The 19758-nt window shown below is 37.0% G+C and overlaps 1 protein-coding gene across 1 annotated transcript in view; it reads right to left on the bottom strand.

Annotated features, from left to right (window-relative positions):
- ndel1a (nudE neurodevelopment protein 1-like 1a) overlaps nt 1-19758 on the bottom strand; it is a 28646-nt gene that overhangs the window by 1879 nt on the left and 7009 nt on the right. Inside the window, 7 exon segments of the mRNA XM_055004522.1 lie at nt 1-85; nt 4375-4523; nt 4628-4722; nt 5464-5637; nt 7213-7349; nt 9905-10053; nt 14210-14363. Of these exon segments, the coding sequence (XP_054860497.1) occupies nt 1-85; nt 4375-4523; nt 4628-4722; nt 5464-5637; nt 7213-7349; nt 9905-10053; nt 14210-14363 (943 nt within the window).

A 19758-nucleotide genomic window follows, 5' to 3' on the forward strand; every position in this document is an offset into this window, starting at 1 on the left:
CAGGGGCACTAATCCCGGCGAGGAGGCGGCCGGAGGGGCGGTGATGGCCGTGAGGTTCGAAGGCTCCATTCCGTTCACCGTCCTGCTGCAAGAAAACAACACAGAGACTTTAAAATTAGAAAGATCACAGAAACAAACACATGAAATAACCCATCAGCAGCCACCGATCAAAGCCACCACACTTTAATGTCTCCCACTCTCAGGCCCGTTCTGCTATCTTAATAAGAGCTTTTAATGTTTTAATCAGGATGTTTTTCTTCCCTCCTCAGCATTCAGTGCCTTATTTTGGTTATCCTTACCTTTTAGTGTGAATAATTTGTGTTTAAAAAGGTCATTTCTCACAAATAGTCTTTACAATTTCTCCACAAGCCATTATTAATAAATGTATTTAAATCCCTGCCATTATCTTCTATCTTCTTTTCCTAATAAAGAATTTTAACTGCCAGGCTAACTGTCAGGCTAACTTTTGGGCTAACTGCCAGGCTAACTGTTGGGCTAACTGTCAGATTATTAGGGTAGCTGTCAGGCTAACTATCTGGCTAACTGTCAGATTATTAGGTTAGCTATCAGGCTAACTGTCGGGCTAACTGCCCGGCTAACTGTTGGGCTAACTGTCAGATTATTTGGGTAGCTGTCAGGCTAACTGTCTGGCTAACTGTCAGATTATTAGGTTAGCTCTCAGGCTACCTGTCGGGCTAGCTGTCAGATTATTAGGTTAGCTCTCAGGCTAACTGTCTGGCTAACTATCAGATTATTAGGCTAACTGTCTGGCTAACTGTCAGATTATTAGGTTAGCCGTCAGGCTACCTGTTGGGCTAGCTGTCAGATTATTAGCTGTCATGCTAACTGTCAGGCTAACTGTCAGGCTAACTGTGAGATTATTAGGTTAGCTGTCAGGCTATTCAGTTAGCTGACAGGCTAACTGTCAGATTATTAGGTTAGCTGAGAGGGTAACTCTCAGGCTAACTGTCGAGCTAACTGTCAGATTATTAGCTGTAAAATAACAGTAAATTGTAAAAATAAATAAATACATACAAAAGCACTGTTAAATAAAAACATTATTTTTTTACAGTGTAGTAAATATACAAGCCCATTTCTGCCAGATTAGGAAAGTTAGCAGTGATGAAAATAAAGAAAAACGAAATTTCCAATGCTAAAGCCTGAATTTAAAAGCAACTAAAGCTGTCAGATTAATGGAGAAGAATATAAAACCCAGTATTTCCCTCTGAAATACAGCGTGCTAGATGTGCAAAGTGGCATGAAAAAATATCCCAGTGAAGTACCTTAAATTTATACTGTAGTAAACGCACTTCCACCACTGATGGACATTTCAGATTGACAGAAGCTTCGTATTTTCACTCGCTGTCAGTTTTCAGACTCTTTCTAAAAAGCAAAACGCAGCACAAATTTCCGACCTGAGCATCAGCAGGTCGTCTGTCCTCGTTATCAACCTGAATCTGACGACAGCTGCACCACAGACATGAAGAGTTTTAACCCTCGTGTTGTCCTCACTTATGGGCACCCAAAAAATATTGTTTCTTAGTCTGAAAAAAAATCCCAAAAATGAGCAAAAAAAATTCCCCAAATTTCTGAAAATTTGCAAAACCTTCAGGAAAAAAACTCCAATAATTCCTGAAAAGTTTTCATTTAAAGTTTTATTTTAAAAAAATCCCCAAATTTGGCAAGAAAATTCTTGTAAATATTTTCAAAAAATGAGTAAAAATTTTCCCAAAAAAATCTTTTAAATATCTAAAGTGATTCCATATATATCAGTAAAACTTTCAGCAGTAAAATTTTCAACATTCACATAAAAATCTACCAAAATCTAGGGAAATTCGCTGGATTTTGGTTGATTTTTTTGTGAATGTTCTTAAGAAACATTTTTAACATTTCTTTTTTTCCACCAAAAAATGTTCAAAAATTTCCCAAAAATGTTGAAAATGTGGACATCAGAAGTTTCACTGTGAAAATACATATTTTCCCCCACATTTTCAAACTTTAAAACGGGTCAATTTTGACCCGCAGGACGACACGAGGGTTAAGCGTTTTAAACAAAGTCGGGTTTGTGTTGCTAAAAATGACTGGAGGGAAGGTGGACGGACTGGTTTAACTGGTTCCACTGGTTTCTACTGTGGGTCATTGTTGGGGTATGATGAGTGTCTCTGGTGTAGTTTTAATCTCTGGAAAGCACCACTCAGATCAGAATAAAACACGAGCTTTAGTACAGTTTCGTCTCATTTAAATGAAAATAAACTTTTAAAACAAGGCAGGGCATTTTGTGGAAACTTTCTATACTGGTGTCAACACAGCTCCTGTGAGGTTTCTGATGCCTTTTTTATGATTCAACAAACTAAACCAAATGCATCATTGTTAACCCTCCTGTTGTCCTCATTTACGGGCACCAAAAAATATTGTTTACTTGTCTGGAAAAAATGCAAAAATTCAGCAAAAAAATTCCCCAAATTTCTGAAAATTTGCAAAAGCTTCAGGAAGAAAATTCCAATAATTCCTTCAAAGTTTTCCTTAAAAGTTTTATTTGAAAAAAATCCCCCAAATCTGACAAGAAAATTCTTGTAAATATTTTCAAAAAATGAGTAAAATTCTTCGAAAAAAATCCTAAAAATATCAAAAGTGATTCCATATATATCAGTAAAACTTCTAATATTTTCTTTAAGCACATTCACATAAAAATCAACCAGAATCCAGCGAATTTTGCTGGATTTTGGTTGATTTTTTGTGAATGTTCTTAAGAAACGTTTTTAACATTTTTGTTCCCACCAAAAAATGTTCAAAGATTTCCCAAAAATGTTGAAAATGTGGACATCAGAAGTTTCACTGTGAAAATATATTTTCCCCACATTTTCAAACAGGTCAATTTTGACCTGCAGGACAACAGGAGGGTTAAATACAGACGTGCCTTTATAAAATAATATCTAAAATGCTAAACGACAACATTCGGTGCTGACTGCTCCGCTCTTTGACCACCCAGATGTGCCTGAAGGTGAACAGTTCTGTATAGAGACATACAATATATATATATATATATATACAGACAATTAACTCATTTTGGACAGGTTTTGAAAAGTTAAGGGGGATTTTTTGAGCAACTTCTGGACAAAGCTGTGTAATTTCTAATCATTTTGCACATATTTCGGGTCATTTTTGACACATTTTGACAACATTTTGAGAAGACAATTATTTTATGAGTCATTTTGGATGTGTTTTTATTGTTTTTAGTCATTTTTGGAACTCTTCTAAGCCATCCTAGATGTTTAACTCATTTTGGACAGATTGTGAACAGGAAAAGAGGATTTTTTGAGCAAGTTCTGGACAAATTTCCCATCATTTTGGACAAATGTGAAGATTTGTTAAGAGATTTCTGTATCATTGCCAGATAGCGACACGGTATCACTGTAGCCATGACAAGAAGTGAACACTACATCAGCTGCCTGCTGATGATCACATGATTGTGATCCTACTACAAATCCACCACTGAGGACTTATCAGACTTATCCATCAGAAATGATACAAGGAACAATTGATTAAATTGTGGGGGTGTTTCTGAATCCCATCAATTCCTGCCACCTGCTACATATTTAGGTCATGTGATTCAGTATCCGTACATAACGTACACATGCAGAACACACACCTGTGCTCAGTGCAAGGTCATTTAGTTTGCGGATACATCTATATTAAATGGGCACGTTCTATGTCGCCATGATTTCTGCCATGAATTTTTTAAGATTTCATCCATTGGAAATGATACGATTGAGCAGCCTTGGAGGAGTACTGCGCCCTCTGAGGGATTTTCTTGTTATAACTGGAAAGAGGCTGAAAAATAACCACATAAATATGCACAGAGAATGTTTAATAATCATCCCACCACTCCAACTAAACCAGCAGTTTTCCTTGAGATCCTTGAAGCTTCTGACAATATTTCCTCAACTTCATTCCCAAGACACCAAAAACCGACTTTGTTAATATTATTATTGGTTAAATCTACAACTAGAACAACACAAACACCTGGAACTAGTACACAGACAGGAAGAAGTAGGTCGGCTTAGAGTAGATAGATAATTCCACCACCAGCAGCAGCAGCAGCAGCAGCAGCAGCCTGGTTATTTGTATGAGCTGGAAAAGAGGCTTGTTAAGAACCAGCAGCAGCATCATGCATGAACCAACACACCCAGCTAACGGGCCGAGGAGCTGCATTACCCAGAATTAATGTTGGAAACGTCACCATCTCAGTCCTGCTGGGAGAAAACAAACAAAAAAAAAAAATGCACACAAAGTCTCAGATTCTCCTCAGTATCATCCTTATTCATTCACTACAGCTGTACATATTCAGATTTATGCTGTTTTAGTTTCACTCACGCTTTGTCAAAGTACGAGGTGTGCAGAGCTTGAGAGTTGTAGCTGGCCGTGTTGGCGTTCAGAGCGTTGCTGTTGTCCAGAGCGAACGCCTTCCTCGCTTTCTGGTCCTTTGCAAAGTTCCTGCAGGCGGCGAGCTTCGACTCCAGAGCCTGAGGAGAAGATGAACATGATGAGAGAAGATTTTACACATGAAGCAAGAGAAGAAATAGAGGTTTGAGCCCAGAAAGATGAAGAGAAGAAACGACCGACTCACCCCGACTTTCCGGAGTAAATCGCTGACGATGTTCAGGGCTGATATTCTGGCCGAGGGAGTCAGAGGAGAGTTGCTGCTGTAGCCGTTAGACAGCACTGGAGAAAGAAAAAGAGTCATAGTTAGGAGGTTTATTTTTGATTTTTAAAATCGGGCCTGAAAACCAGTTTGACACCTCTGATCTAAATGAAGTACCTGGATACTTCCTGAAACACTGAAAATGAATTAACTGATGAAGAAAATAACACACACCTGTTGCTACAGACACTTTCTAGTGTCACTCCTTCATTCCATTTCCCACAGTTATCCACACTTCTTTTATCTGTTGTCATTTATTACTGTCTGCCAGACCTCCTCTTACCTTTTGTTGTCTGCCAGAACTCTTGATTTAGCAACCATATGTAAATTAACCACTGTTCATCCTTGTATTTACATACGGTCCCCTCGCTACTCTCTGACCATCCCTATAAAATGTAGACTTTCTGAATGTTCTTGGCCAGCTTACCTTCACAGACTCATGCTCTGTGTTGGTAAACCCACTGGATGCCAGAATACCAACAAACACCCCACTACAGCAAACTTCAAAGGACTAAGAGTGAAATTTCTTCAACAGAATGCATATTTTTCTTTGTTTTAAGATGACTTTCCCCCTCTGAGAACATCAAAAGTGTTCCAAATATAACCGAGCTGACATGCAGCTAGAAGATATGTCTTTCCATGACTAAAAAAGCAGCAGAAACCAGAACATTTCCATAAAGATCAGCTCTGATTTACTCGTCTGTACTTGCATCGTGAGGTTTTTTAAAATATGCACTCGGGAGAGGAGGAACTGCAGCTACCTGTTGTGTTGGCGAAGGCGTTGTCCAGACCTTTGCTCAGCGGGGTAGCAGGGAGGGAGAGGGAGGCCTGAACAGCGCTGTCCATCTTCACGTTGTCCTGTGTGGGCGAGCTGGGAGCCGACATCCTGGTCACGTCCGCCTGACGCTCTCTGACGGCCAGTTCCTGCCGCAAGTCTGGAAACACAGCAGAGGAGTCAGCTGAGAGCACTGGAAAAAATGCTCCTCTCAAAACAAGGGAAAAAAGAACTTATTTCAAGGAACTTTTAACTTGAAATAAGTGAAAAAATCTGCCAATAGAACAAGTGAAAAATGTCTTGGTAAAATTTCTTGAAATAAGATATGATATTTAGAATATTGAGATCTTAAAATTAGCTGGGAAAACTTATTTTAAGCTCTATTTTACCAGGATTGTCAAGCTTAGGTGTCTAAAAATAAGCCAGATATGCTTAAAAAAAAGTCGTTTTTCACTCAAAAATAGATTTTCGCTTTCATGTAACCTCCTAATTTGAGACGTATTAACCCTCCTGCTCTCTTCATTTACAAGCACCAAAAAATATTGTTTCCTTGTCTGAAAAAAATCCCCAAAAATCAGCAAAAAAATTCCCCACATATCTGAAAATTTGCAAAACCTTCAGGAAGAAAATTCCATCCATCCATCCATTATCTATACACCGCTTAATCCTCACTAGGGTCATGGGGGGGTGGAGTCTATCCCAGCTGACTCAGGTGAAGGCAGGGGACACCCTAGACAGGTCACCAGTCTGTCACAGGGCTACATACAGAGACAAACAATCACTCTCACATTCACACCTACGGGCAATTTAGAATGATCAATTAACCTCAGCATATTTTTGGACTGTGGGAGGAAGCCGGAGTACCCGGAGAAAACCCACGCATGCACAGGGAGAACATGCAAACTCCATGCAGAAAGATCCCGGGAAAGCCGGGACGTGAACCAGGGATCTTCTCGCTGCAAGGTGAAAGTGCTAACCACTACACCACTGTGCAGCCCAAGAAAATTCCAATAATTCCTTAAAAGTTTCCCTTAAAAGTTTTATTTGGAAAAAAAAATCCCCCAAATTTGGCAAGAAAATTCTTGTAAATATTTTCAAAAAATGAGTAAAAATCTTCCAAAAAATCTTAAAAATATCTAAAGTGATTCCATATATATCAGTAAAACTTCTAATATTTTCTTTAACATTCACATAAAAATCAACTAAAATCCATAAAATCAACTAAAATCCAGCGAAATTTGCTGTTTTTGTCGTTTTTGTGAATGTTCTTAAAGAAACATTTTTAACATTTCTTTTTTCCACCAAAAAAATGCTACAAAAATTTACCAAAAATGTTGAAAATGTGGACATCAGAAGTTTCATTGTGAATTTTTTTTTTCTCCACATTTTCAAACTTTAAAACGGGTCAATTTGACCCACAGGACGACACGAGGGTTAAACTTATTCAGAATTTTCTTGTAAAATTCAACTCAAAACAAGATCATTTCAAGATTGTTTGACTTAACAAGATATTTAAGATGCATTGTCTTAAAACAAGTCCCTCCATCTGCTGAAATGTCTCTTGTTAAGTGAATTTATCTTAAATCAAGTGGGATGAGACATTCTGACTAAAAATAAGACAAATAGACTTGGTAAGATTTTGAGTTTTTGCAGTGAGGGCAAAGAGATTCAGACAAATCTGTGGGAAAACGGAGATGTTAATGAGCTGCGTTGGATCAGCGAGGTCAATCATCACCTCTGGCTTCATCCTTTAATCTCTGCACAGACACCAGCAGAGACTCCTTCTCGTCCAGCTCGCTCTCCAGGAAGGCGTTCCTCTCGATGGCCTGGTTCAGACGCTGCTCGAAGTTCTCCAGAGACACGATGGTGGCTCTGGAAAGAACCCCATTTCATTAGTCCTCTGGGCAAAAATCCATTAAGCATCCCATTTTATTCACCAATTACTATTCAAGTTCTCGTTAGGGATCGATATCTCAGGCTTGTGCCGCCACAGCATTGATTTTTATCCAGTTTAAGCAACAATCAATTGCATTTGAGCCTTTTGCTAATTAGAACCAGAACTTAAAACTGCATCTCTGGCACTTCTTAGCATAGATTAAACAGAGATCTGCTTTGATGGGGGAAAAGCACCTCTGCATGGTTAAGATGTGGACTAACTTTGGTTAGATTGGTGCAATAAACCAACATTCTGGCAATAAGGAGTAGTTTTTTGCTGATATTGTTGTTTGTTCTTGTCAAATTGAAGATAGATTTCGTTATAAAAGTCAAAAATTTCCACCGTAATTTGTTGGTATTGCTAAACATCTCAAAAGCTTTTGGTAATACATTTTTCATGGAAAATGCCAGTTTATGTTTGACACAGACAATATTTCTGGTAATAAATGGTATTGCTCATAGATTTCCATGATGGAGCTAACCTTTGGCAATGGTACCACAAATTTAAAGCAACTTATACGTATGCAAAATCAGATTTTCGGCAAACACGCAGTGGACTTCTCTTTAACTTTGCAAAACAACATACAAAAGTGTTAATTTTTTTTATCATATTTTTGCTTTTTCTTGTCAAACTCAAGACATATGTCCTCAGAAAAGTGAAATATTGCAGCAGATTCATTGTTGATTTGCAGGAAATACTATAGTCTGCCTAAAAAGTTGCCACAAGTTTGCCAGTGTTGGCGACTAAAGGCAACCTTCCAGCAACATACTGGCAATAATGAGACGTTTGCCACTTTAGCAGAGGTGCTAAACGGATACTAACCTTCTGATAATTGGTTTGCCATTAGATCAGTCTGTTTATGTTCTGTTAATAACGGGAATTTTTAATGTTTTCATTAACTTTTAGACAGTTTTAGTTAACCTTTGCCAATAATGCCACAAATTTTGAAGCAAAGTTTTCATATGCAAATGAGATTTTTGCTAAATTTGCTGTGAACATTTGGATAATTTTGTGAAAATTTAGCTGTTCCTGCTCTGGTTTCCTCCCACAGTGCAAAGACCTATATGCTGGTTTAACTGGTCATTTAAAATGGACCAGAGTTGTTAATGTGAGAGTAAATGGTTGTCTGTTAGCCAGAAGTCCACTTTTGCATCTGATCTCCATGTAAAAATACGACCTTGTTGCGTTGCCAAAGGTGAACCAGTTTGCCAGTAGCCTCGATTTATGAAAGAGACCCTAAAAAAAAAAATCAAGTCAGGCTGCAATTTATTTGTGAACATAATGCCAGAAACTAACAAAAAATGTCCGTTAAAACCACAGTGGCACCCAAAGTTACAAAATGTTGATTAAAGTTGTGTTCTGCGTTCCTTTTTTAATTGCCCCCTGGGGACAAATAATGTTTTCTCAATCTGAATATGAACTAATAGACAGACAAACGAGCAGTTTCATCCTGGTTTTTATTCCTTCAGGCTAGGCTTAAGCTAAGCTAAACTAGTCTCTATAATGTATTTGCTATACAAATTTGAGCATGGTAGTATAATTTGGCTGAACTTTAATAAAAGTCAGTGTTTACTGATTTACACAGGAATAAATTAAAACCAGTTTCAAGGTTTTTACATAAAGATCGGCTGTAATGTTTACCCAGTAACTGCTCGGTACAACTGAAGCGATAAAGCTAACGTTAGCTTGCTAATATATGACCACATTAAGGAGTAAACAAAGTTGTGTGGAATATAGTTGGCATATCTCAGAAGGAAATGTTTCATATTAATGTAAAATGACAAATTTTTACATTACATTTCACAAATATAACACCCTGAAATTACAAAACAGCATGCTAGCATCACTTCTGTTAGCATAATTGGTAATATATGACTTTGCTCTATAATGTATTTGCTACACAAATTTGAGCATGGTAGTAGAATTTGACTGAACTATAATAAAAGTCAGTGTTTATTGATTCACACATCAATAAATTAAAGCTAGTTTCAAAGTTTTTACATAAAGATCAGCTGTAATTTCTGCACCGTGTAACTGCTACAAAGCTAACTGAAGGGATAAAGCTAACATTAGCTTGCTAATATATGAGAATATTAAAGTGTAAATGAAGTTGTGTGGAATATAGTTGGCATATCTGAGGAGAAGGAAATGTTTAATATTAATGTAAAATGACAAACTTTTACATTACATTTCACAAATATAATAGCCTAAAATTGCAAAACAACATGTTAGCATTGCTTTTGTTAGCATAATTAGTAATATATGACTTTGTTGAGTTGCCAAAAGGTTTGCCATTAATGTAAATTTTGGAAAGGGACATGGAAAAGTTTGTAGGGCTGCATTTTTTGTGAGTACAAAATGACAGCTTAGAAAATAATAATAAACCAAATTTAGTGATGTGCAAAAACTCACCATAACAGCCAGTTGAAGGAGGAAAAAGTGCATAAGCTGATTTTTTTTTAAAATTGTGTTTTAGTGAATCCAGACCAACCTTTTAGCTCTCTCCAAGTCGTCGTTGGACTGTTCGAGCTCTCGGACGTATTTGTGAAGCTGCTCCTTGATGCTCCTCGTCTGGCCGAGGTCGTCCTCCAGCATGGAGATCTGCTTGTAGCTCTGTGAGTATTGCTGCTCCAGCTTCTCCTAAAGAGGATGAAGATGGACATTTGATCTGATGTATTTAACCTCTAAATCTGCTGGACAAACAGCTTCATGATTTAACATCCACATCTCCATCCATTTTTCAGAGCCTCCCTCATTTATCTTCCCCATTAAGGCGGCGGATGTCAAGTGTGACCTACATATCCAGCAGCTCCGAGACAATCAGCTGGATAAATAGCAGCGGGCCTGTCGCTATGTCTGACCTATATCTGCTGCCTGAATCACATGGACGCCTCAGACCTGATCCCAGTCTCATTCAGCACGTCTAAACACCAACACATTGAAATTAGAACAGTTTAGGTGAATTTAGGCTCTGAGCAGCGGCACTGAGATGCAAAACTAGATAAAATAACAAATCAGACAAGACAACAACATATTAAAACATTATTTCTACAAAGTTTTCTATCAATGATATTTTGTGCAATGTTGTTTGCTGTGATTTGTTGTATATATTCTAAATACAGTTGTGTATTCTGATGTGTTGATTTGTTGTGCAGAAAGGACATGTTTTGTGAAATGTTGTAAAGTATTTATACTTTCTGAAATGTGTTTGAAATGTTTTATGAAATTTGCCAGATTTTTTAAAGCATCATGTTATCAAAAATTTCATTATGATTTCTAAAATGTTGCTGTTATTTTCCAAAATGTTCACATTTTCCAAAAGTCACTGTGTTTTCTGGGATGCTGCTGTGTTTTCTGCAAGGTTGCCATGTGTGTGTTTTTTAAAGTCACTGTTTTCAAAAAATGTTTCCGTGTTTTCTAAAGTGTTGCTGTTTTTTTTTTAAAATGTTGCCGTTTTCTAAAATGTTGCCAGGTTTTCTAAAAAGTCACTGTATTCTAAAGATGTTGCCGTGTTGTGTAAACTGTTGCTGTGTTTTCTAAATTGTTTCCTTGTTTTCCAGAATGTTGCCGTGTTTTCTGCAAGGTCACTATTTTTTAAACTGCTGCCATGTTTTTTTTTTTACTAAGTCACCGTTTTCTAAAATGTCACTGTTTTTTAAAAAATTGTTTCTGTGTTGTCTAAACTGTTGTTGTGTTTTCTAAAGTGTTGCTGTGTTTACAAAAAATATATATATTGCCGTGTTTTCCAAAAAAAGTCACCATTTTCTAAAAATGTTGCTGTGTTGTCTAGATTGTTGCTGTGGGTTTTTTGTAATTGTTGCAACGGGTTTTTTTTTTTTTGTGGTTTTTTTTAATCTTGCAGTGTTTTTAAAAATGTTCCAGTGTTTTCTAAATAGTTTCTGTGTTTTCTAGAATGTTGCTGTGTTGTCTGAGCTGTTGCTATGTTTTCTTGTAATTGTTGCCAGATTTTTTTTTTTTAAAAGAAGCTATTGTTTTCTAAAGATGTTGCCGTGGTTTTTAAAAATATTTCTGTTTTCCAAAAAACAGTCAGTTTTTAAAAAATGTTCTGTGTTTTCTAAATAGTTTCCTTGATTTCTAAATTGTTGCAGTGGTTTTTTAAAACATTGCCATTTTTTGTTGTTGTTTTTAAGCTTCCTGTGTTTATTTCAAATGTCAGCATGCTCAGTAAAATATTGCTGTTTCCTAAAATGCTTTCATTTTATTATAACACACTTTGAAAGTTGCTGTAGAAATAACCTTACCTTTTGGGACACCTTATGGTGTCTCTTTTGCAGTGCTTTCTGAAATTAGACTGAGATTTAGAGGACTTTATTAATCCCCAGAGGGAAAGTAAGTATGGTTTATTTAAGATATTTGTTTAATATATTTTAAACATTATATATTCTATATTTATTGTGTATGTTTTGTTCTTTATTTCCACTATACACGTGTAGAAAATGATCAGCAGAGTAAGAAACAACCACATATGAAGCTAAAATTAGTCAGCAGTGTTACATTATGAAGACTTGCCAGCCCTGTTGCTCCTTTATTTTCTCCATAAACACCTTTACCAGGTACATTCAGGGAGTTTTCACTGCTTCTCTGTGAAACTAAAACCTGTCAGACTCTTTGGCTCAAACATCTCCTCCCTGCTGGAAACATGCTGGGAAACGTGCTGCTTTCCTTTCTGTAATTATGGAGCGAGACACGACCTGATGCATTATTCATGAGATCAGCTGCATCAGTTTATAGGATTAGGACGGAGCAGGTGGTCAGACTGGAAAAGAGGCGCCTCAGCATCCTACTGTAGTCACATTTCCATTTATATTACACTCAGATTCACAAACTATTCTATCTCTGAGACTTTACTTCTTATTGAGGTCACAATAACAGAGCTCGGCCTCCAGAAAGCAACAGAAATGAAACATAATGTTGCTCTATAGGGTCAATTTCTAGCCTCTTATTTTCTAAAGCACAGCCGAGGTCTAAATCCAGACACTCCATGACCTCCTGCATGAAAACACAAACCCAAGGCTGCAGGTCGACTGGAAAAATAAATGGAGTGCATCTACAGCAGCTGTTACAGCGTGACTTTACTCCCATGAGGCCATGCTCAAGGACAGCGGTGTTATATGAAGAAAAAAGGCATCAAATATTTATCTGAAGGATTCACACGGAGACACACTGTACTCACTGACTGCAGCCGTAATGTTCAGTTAATACCAGATATACATATATATAATATACATAATGCTGCCTCATCAGAAACACACATCCTCAGGAAAGTCAGAACAGTCAAGGTCCTTTAATGCAAATTAAATTTAGAAATATGTATCATCAGAATTTAAAGGGTTCACTGTAATCCTCTAGACCACAGGTGTCCAACATGCGGCCTGCGGGCCAAAAGCGGCCCTCCAGAGGGTCCAATCCGGCCCTCAAAGTGTAAAAATTCCAGAGAAGACATTAACTGCAGATTGTAAATTAGTAAAACTATAAATTTAAAGTAATTTCTAGACCATGACAAGTAGTTTTGATCATAAAGTAAAATGCTAGATTGTTCTTTGTTCTTTTGTCATTTTGTGTCTCATTTTTATAATTTTTTCATTTTTGTCCATTTTTTGTCGCTTTGTAGCTTTTGTCTAATTTTCTGTCTCTTTTTTGTTTGTTTCATCTCATTGTCTAATTTTGGTCATTTTGTTTCTCGTTCTTGTCATTTTGTGTCCTTGTTTTTGTCATTTTGTGTCTTGTTTTTGTCATTTGTGTCTTGTTTTTGTCATTTTGTGTCTTGTTTTTGTCATTTTGTGTCTTGTTTTTGTCATTTTGTGTCTCGTTTTTTCATTTTGTGTCTTGTTTTGTCATCTGTGTCTCGCTTTTGTCATGTGTCTTGTTTTTGTCCTTTTGTGTCTTGTTTTTGTCATTTCGTGTTTTGTTTTTGTCATTTTGTGTCTTGTTTTTGACGTTTTGTGTCTTATTTGTGTCATTTTGTGTCTCGTTTTGTCATTTTGTGTCTCGTTTTTGTCATTTTATGTCTTGTTTTGCATCTGTCTCGCTTTTGTCATTTGTGTCTCGTTTGTGTTGTTTTGTTTCTCATTTTTGTCGTTACGTGTCTTGTTTTTCTTGTTATGTGTCTTGTTTTGTCATTTTGTTTCTCCTTTATATCGTTTTGTGTCTTGTTTTTGTCGTTTTAACCTTAATATTACAATTAGTCAGGTAAATTAGTATTTTGTATATGAAAATGTAGGGTCTTTATCTTATTAGTCAACATACACTACAGTTCAAAAGTCTGAGGTCACTTAGAAATGTCCTTATTTCTTAAAAAAAACATTTTTTTTTCAATGAAGATAGCATTAAATGAATGATAAATCCAGTGTAGACATTGTTAATGTGGTAAATGACTATTGTAGCTGGAAACAGCTGATTTTTAATGGAATATCTCCATAGGGGTACAGAGGAACATTTCCAGCAACCATCACTCCTGTGTTCTAATGCTACATTGTGTTAGCTAATGGTGTTGAAAGGCTAATTGATGATTAGAAAACCCTTATGCAGTTATGTTAGCTCATGGATAAAAGTGGGAGTTTTCATGGAAAACATGAAATTGTCTGGATGACCCCAAACTTTTGAACAGTACTGTATATTAAACAACACTGTAAAGTAAATTTATGTCAGTATGTCAAATGTCTTAGGTCTCTGATAAAAAGCCCTTTGACTCAGCATCTTTAGTTTTAAATGTTCTCCATAAATGAATGTAGCTCGACTTTCTTTCCTCCTTGTTTTCCTAAACTCCTGCCGTTACCTTCAGCGTCTCCACGTCGTTCTTCAGGCGGTGGTTCTCAGACTGCAGGTCCTTCATGCGGTGCTCGGCCTGCCCCAGCTGAGCCTCCAGCTCGGCCTCCAGCTCCCGACTCCCCTCCTGGAACTCCAGCAGCTCCTCCTGAGCCTCCTGGCAGCTGAGGACAGAGGAGACACCGTTAACCCTCCTGTTGTCTTTACTTATGGGCACCCAAAAAATATTGTTTCTTTGTCCGAAAAAAATCCAAAAGTTCTGCAAAAAAATTCCCCAAATCTCTGAAAATTTGCAAAACCTTCAGGAAGAAAATTCCGATTATTCCTTCAAAGTTTCCCTTAAAAGTTTTATTTAAAAAAAATCCCCAAATTTGGCAAGAAAATTCTTGTAAATATGTTCAAAAAATGAGTAAAAATCTTCTAAAAAAAAAATCCTAAAAACATCTAAAGCGGCACCCGTATAGCTCAACGCGTTGAGCGGGTGACCCATGTACAGAGCTGGTCCCCGATGCAGCTGGCCTGGGTTCGATTCCCGCTCGCGGCCCTTTGCTGCATGTCTTCCCCCGACTCTTCTCCCTTGTTTCCTGTCTCTCTCTCACTGCGCCTATCAAATAAAGCTGCCAAAAAAATAACTTTTTAAAAAAAAAAAAAAATCTAAAGTGATTACATATATATCAGCAAAATTTCTATTATTTTCTTTAAGAACATTCACATAAAAATGTTTTTTTTTTTGTGAATGCTCTTAAGAAACATTTTTAACATTTCTTTTTTCCACCAAAAAATGTTCAAAGATTTCCCAGAAATGTTGAAAATGTGGACATCAGAAGTTTCACTGTGAAAATATATTGTTTTTTTCCACACTTTCAAACTTTAAAACGGGTCAATTTCGACCCGCAGGACGACATGAGGATTAAACATCTGGTCTGGACAGAAGGAGGTCGCTTTGCAAACCGGGAACAACGGCAGGTGAATGCATTCATCAGCTACTTTAAATATCTTCATCTTGTCTGGAGTTCTGACCCACATACTATTCCCCAAACACTCCATGAAGAGGTTTGCTGAGAGGATTTAACTGTTCGATATAATTCCTCACATTCATCCATAAACTGCAGGATTTGGGCTGCAACACTACAAATTATTAATTGAACGAATGAATATTTAAAGATTTCCAGACCAACATTTCCACTGTGGAAAAACTAACTTGAGTGCGTTGTGATGATTTCACCATTTTGCTGAATCAAAACTGGGATAAATTAAAAATATAGAACATAAAGACAAATACACAATCTGGCCTGAGAGAAGCACCAGAATAACAAGATTTGCCCCCTCTACGGTGGCTGTTTGGGGACATTTCAGATTCAGATTGATCTGAGTTTCATCTGAATTAATATTGGTGCTCCTTTAGGTTTCATCTCTTTTGGAATGTAAAAAAAGCAATTAATGTGTGTTATGGCTATTAATAACTGACCTCATTTTACTCATGTTGGTATGCTATCTTTTATAGAGTAGAAAAAAAAATAAATTAAAAAAAATAAATAGATTACTGATGGAGTTAGGTAGCCTAATTGTTGGGAATAAGAATCTACAGTGTTATTTATGGTGTGATTTTATTTAAGAAATGTACATATTAGGGATTTCAAACCAACAAAAATGACATAAAATACAACTTTACCTGATATAATACATGTTAAGGCTGAAACCCTACAGTGATTATAGAGAATAATGTAACTAATATAATGTACATAAGACCCAATAATATAAATGATGGAAAATAGCATTATTGATAATGAAAATTAACCTGAATAATTTGGAGCTAAAGCTTCAAAAATACACATTAAAAACACAACAAATCCAAAGACCCCCTTTAAGGAAGCATTTTTGTTTGTTTTTCTATGTCATGTGGATTATTCTGTTTCATTTTAGAATATGTCATGGTTTAGTTATTATACTTACTATCTTGACAGTAAAGAGAAACAAGAAGAAAACTTCCCCAGAACCAGGCTCAGGGAGGGCAGACATCTGCCTCGACCAGTCGGGGAGAGACAGAACTAAAGCCTTTACAAAAACTTCAGGTTTCTGGCAGACAGTTGCAAATATGCAGCAATGTGTCTCAGATTTGTAACTTGCAGCAGACTTCTGGCTAAAATTAATGGGGAATTGTATTTTTTTGCTGTAGGTTTCCCAAAATGTTGACAGTTTGAAGCATATTTGCTGCAAATTTAAACTGTACGCGTTCCTGGCAATTATTTCTGTGAGGATAAGCTTCCTAAAATTCAAAAACCTCCATCCATTAGCTGCCCTTCTTTGTCCAGCTGCACAAATTATTATTCATTATTTGTTTTTTTGACAATTAGCTTCATAAGAAAACCTCCATCAGGAAAAATCAGCCAATGATTTGCCATGTCCACACCATAACCTATGTGTAGGGATGTCCGATAATATTGGCCCAATATTGGCATAAAAATGTAATATCGGTCAATATCGTTATCGTTTGCCTATCATGAAAACCGATAAAATAACGCCTGGATATCGCTGCCATTTACTGACTCATAGAGGGAGGGAGAGTGTGAACTGTTGTTTCAGACAATAATATTAATAATAAAAGGCCTAAATATGGCATTTTATCCACAACTTAAGCTGAAGTAGTTTTTTCATTTTGCACAGACAACGTTTACATTTGAAAGTCTTGTTGCATCTGAGAATGCATCCAATGGGGCATCACAATAAAATCAGGCATGATGTGTTAATTCCACCACAGGAGATATGTGATGTTACCTAAAATTAGTTAAATAACCCACATATATTGGTATCGGTTGATATCGGAAATTGAGAGTTGGACAATATCAGCCTATCGGTTACTGGCCAAAAAGCCAATATCGAACATCCCTACCAATATGTCAAACTTTATAGCAACTTTCAGGATTGTGGCCACTGATCAAGAATTACCTGAAGGGAATTCCTTTAACGTAGTAGATCACTGCACAAGCCAAGTCTCCAGAACGATGACACTCCTCACTTGTGGGTTTCTATTCTTTGCACTATTTTGTATCACCTGTACCACTCAAATCTAATGCTTAACGGGAAAGGCATGGCAACCTAGTGGCAACTTCATCCAGCAAAATAAAAGGACATTTGATGAAAAACTGTCTAAGAAACCACTTCCTGCATGAAAATGAAGGAACTGACTCTTACACTCTTCGATTCTCCCTGAGCAAATTAGAGAAAATTGCTTTTTACTAAATAAGAACAACAAAAAGACAGATGAGGCAAACAAACACAACCTTTCAGAGCACAGATATAAACTGAAAATTGCACGCAACAAAGAGATTTACTAAGAAATGTGATGCTCAAAACATAGAGAAGGCCGTCGCAGCTTTACCAGGAAGTGCTGGTTACATAAGTGTCTGTTGATACGGCCACGGATGGTCACACACAGACACACACAGACACACAGACACACACACAAAGCCAGCTGTCTAAAAATGGCATCATGTCAGCTGAAGTGCAGAAAGTGGCGTCGAGCCAGAAAATCCATTTGTGTGGAGCTCAGCGTGGCGATGCTCGGCGCTAAACTGGTTTCATGTTGAAAAGGTTGGCGGTTACACATTTACCTCCTCGTCACGGATGTTAACCGATATTCAAAACACTCCAGCCAGTGTACCTGGACAGCAAAAGAGAAGCCTCAGAGGGGAAATGTAGCATCTTCTTGATTTTTCCAGTCAGTTCAAGTATTATTGGTACTTTTGGCTTATAAAGATGAAAATTAGGTTAAGGCTACCAGATATTTCATGTAATAAAAAAGAGAACACTGTGCTGTATAAAGCAATTATAGAATTTACAGAAGCAATGATTGACTTTTAAATCCACCATGTTGCGTGCCAATGAGCGCTTTAGCTTCCTGTTGGTTTAAAGGTTTCAGCTGGAACATTGATTTTTGTCAACTATCAAGTCGATAATACAAACACTGATTAAAACAATCAGTCAATACTCATTTTCAGCCCTAGGTTGCTGTGTTATTCAGGTCAAAGTGTGTGTGTGTGTGTGTGTGTGTGTGTGTGTGTGTGTGTGTGTGTGTGTGTATGTTCTATGTGTGTATGTCTATGTTCAGTAGCAGCTGTCCCTGTTAGTGAGGTGAAAAAGTCCACAGCTGGGACTGACTGCAGAAGACTTTTAGTCTGTGAAGTCCATGTTTGGACAGATTTTTTTTTTTTTGGCCTTCTTAGGCTTTATTATATAGGACAGTGGAGAGTGACAGGAATCATGGGAAGAAGCTCAAATGGCCGTGGGTCCTGACTGGATGAACTTGACACAAGGTGAAGCTGATATATTAGCTTTATCTCAGATAAGTTTATCAACATTATTCTTCCATTTGTTCCTATTTTGTCATATTTTAAGGCACTGACGTTGGATCTTGCTGCACTGGAGCTTCATATGATAATGTCTTGTTTGTTTGAAATGGTTCTACAGCTGTAGATGTGCTTTACTATGAATGGAGAAGGAAACACTTGTATCATATATACAGCAAATGGAGCAGACTAGACCTCCACCCTGAAGGCATCTCTTTGTCTACAGTCTCTTACACAACAGGGTGTCGTCCTGAGATTGTTCCCTTCAGCGCCGGCCGTCGAGATTTCAATCAGTAGATCTCAATCAAGCGCCGCATTACGCTGCAAGATCAGATTTCAGCTACTTTTAGCTGCCTTCAGATCACCGCTAATGACCAGAATCATTACATAAACCCTCTCAGAGACACGGGAGGCTTTTATGTTTGATGTGAAACATGAGCCATCACTGAGGGAAGAAGGAGAAACTTTCACAGTTCTGAGTGTCACCGGAGCCACAGGGTTTTAATTGAAAGAGTAAGAATGGACTGACAAAGACATGAAGCATTCCTGAAGGGTCGCTCCCACAGATAGAAAGAAAAGGTGGAGTTACTCTCAGATTCAAATGTAGTTTAACCCTCGTGTCGTTCTGCAGGTCAAAATTGATCCATTTTAAAGTTTGAAAATTTGGGGAAAAAAATACTTTCACAGTGAAACTTCTGATGTCCATATTTTCAACATTTTTAGGAAATCTTTGAACATTTTTTGGTGGGAAAAAATAAATGTTAAAAATGTTTTTTAAGAACATTCACAAAAAAAATCAACCAAAATCCAGTGAAATTCACTGGATTTTGGTTGATTTTTATGTGAATGTTCTTAAAGAAAATATTAGAAGTTTTACTGATATATATGGAATCACTTTAGATATTTTTAGGATTTTTTGGAAAGATTTTTACTCATTTTTGGAAAATATTTACAAGAATTTTCTTGCCAAATTTGGGGATTTTTTAAAAAAAATAATTCTTTTAAGGGAAACTTTTAAGGAATTATTGGAAAGTTCTTCCCAAAGGTTTTGCAAATTTTCAGAAATTTGGGGAATTTTTTTGCAGATTTTTTGGATTTTTTTTCAGAAAAGGAAACAATATTTTTTGGTGCCTGTAAATGAAGACAACAGGAGGGTTAACAAAGCCCTGCTTCAGTTCACAAATATATCAAATGCAAGTGAAAGAAGCTCCAA

Source organism: Amphiprion ocellaris, chromosome 18 (assembly GCF_022539595.1).
Source record: "Amphiprion ocellaris isolate individual 3 ecotype Okinawa chromosome 18, ASM2253959v1, whole genome shotgun sequence".
Taxonomy (NCBI): Eukaryota; Metazoa; Chordata; class Actinopteri; family Pomacentridae; genus Amphiprion; species Amphiprion ocellaris.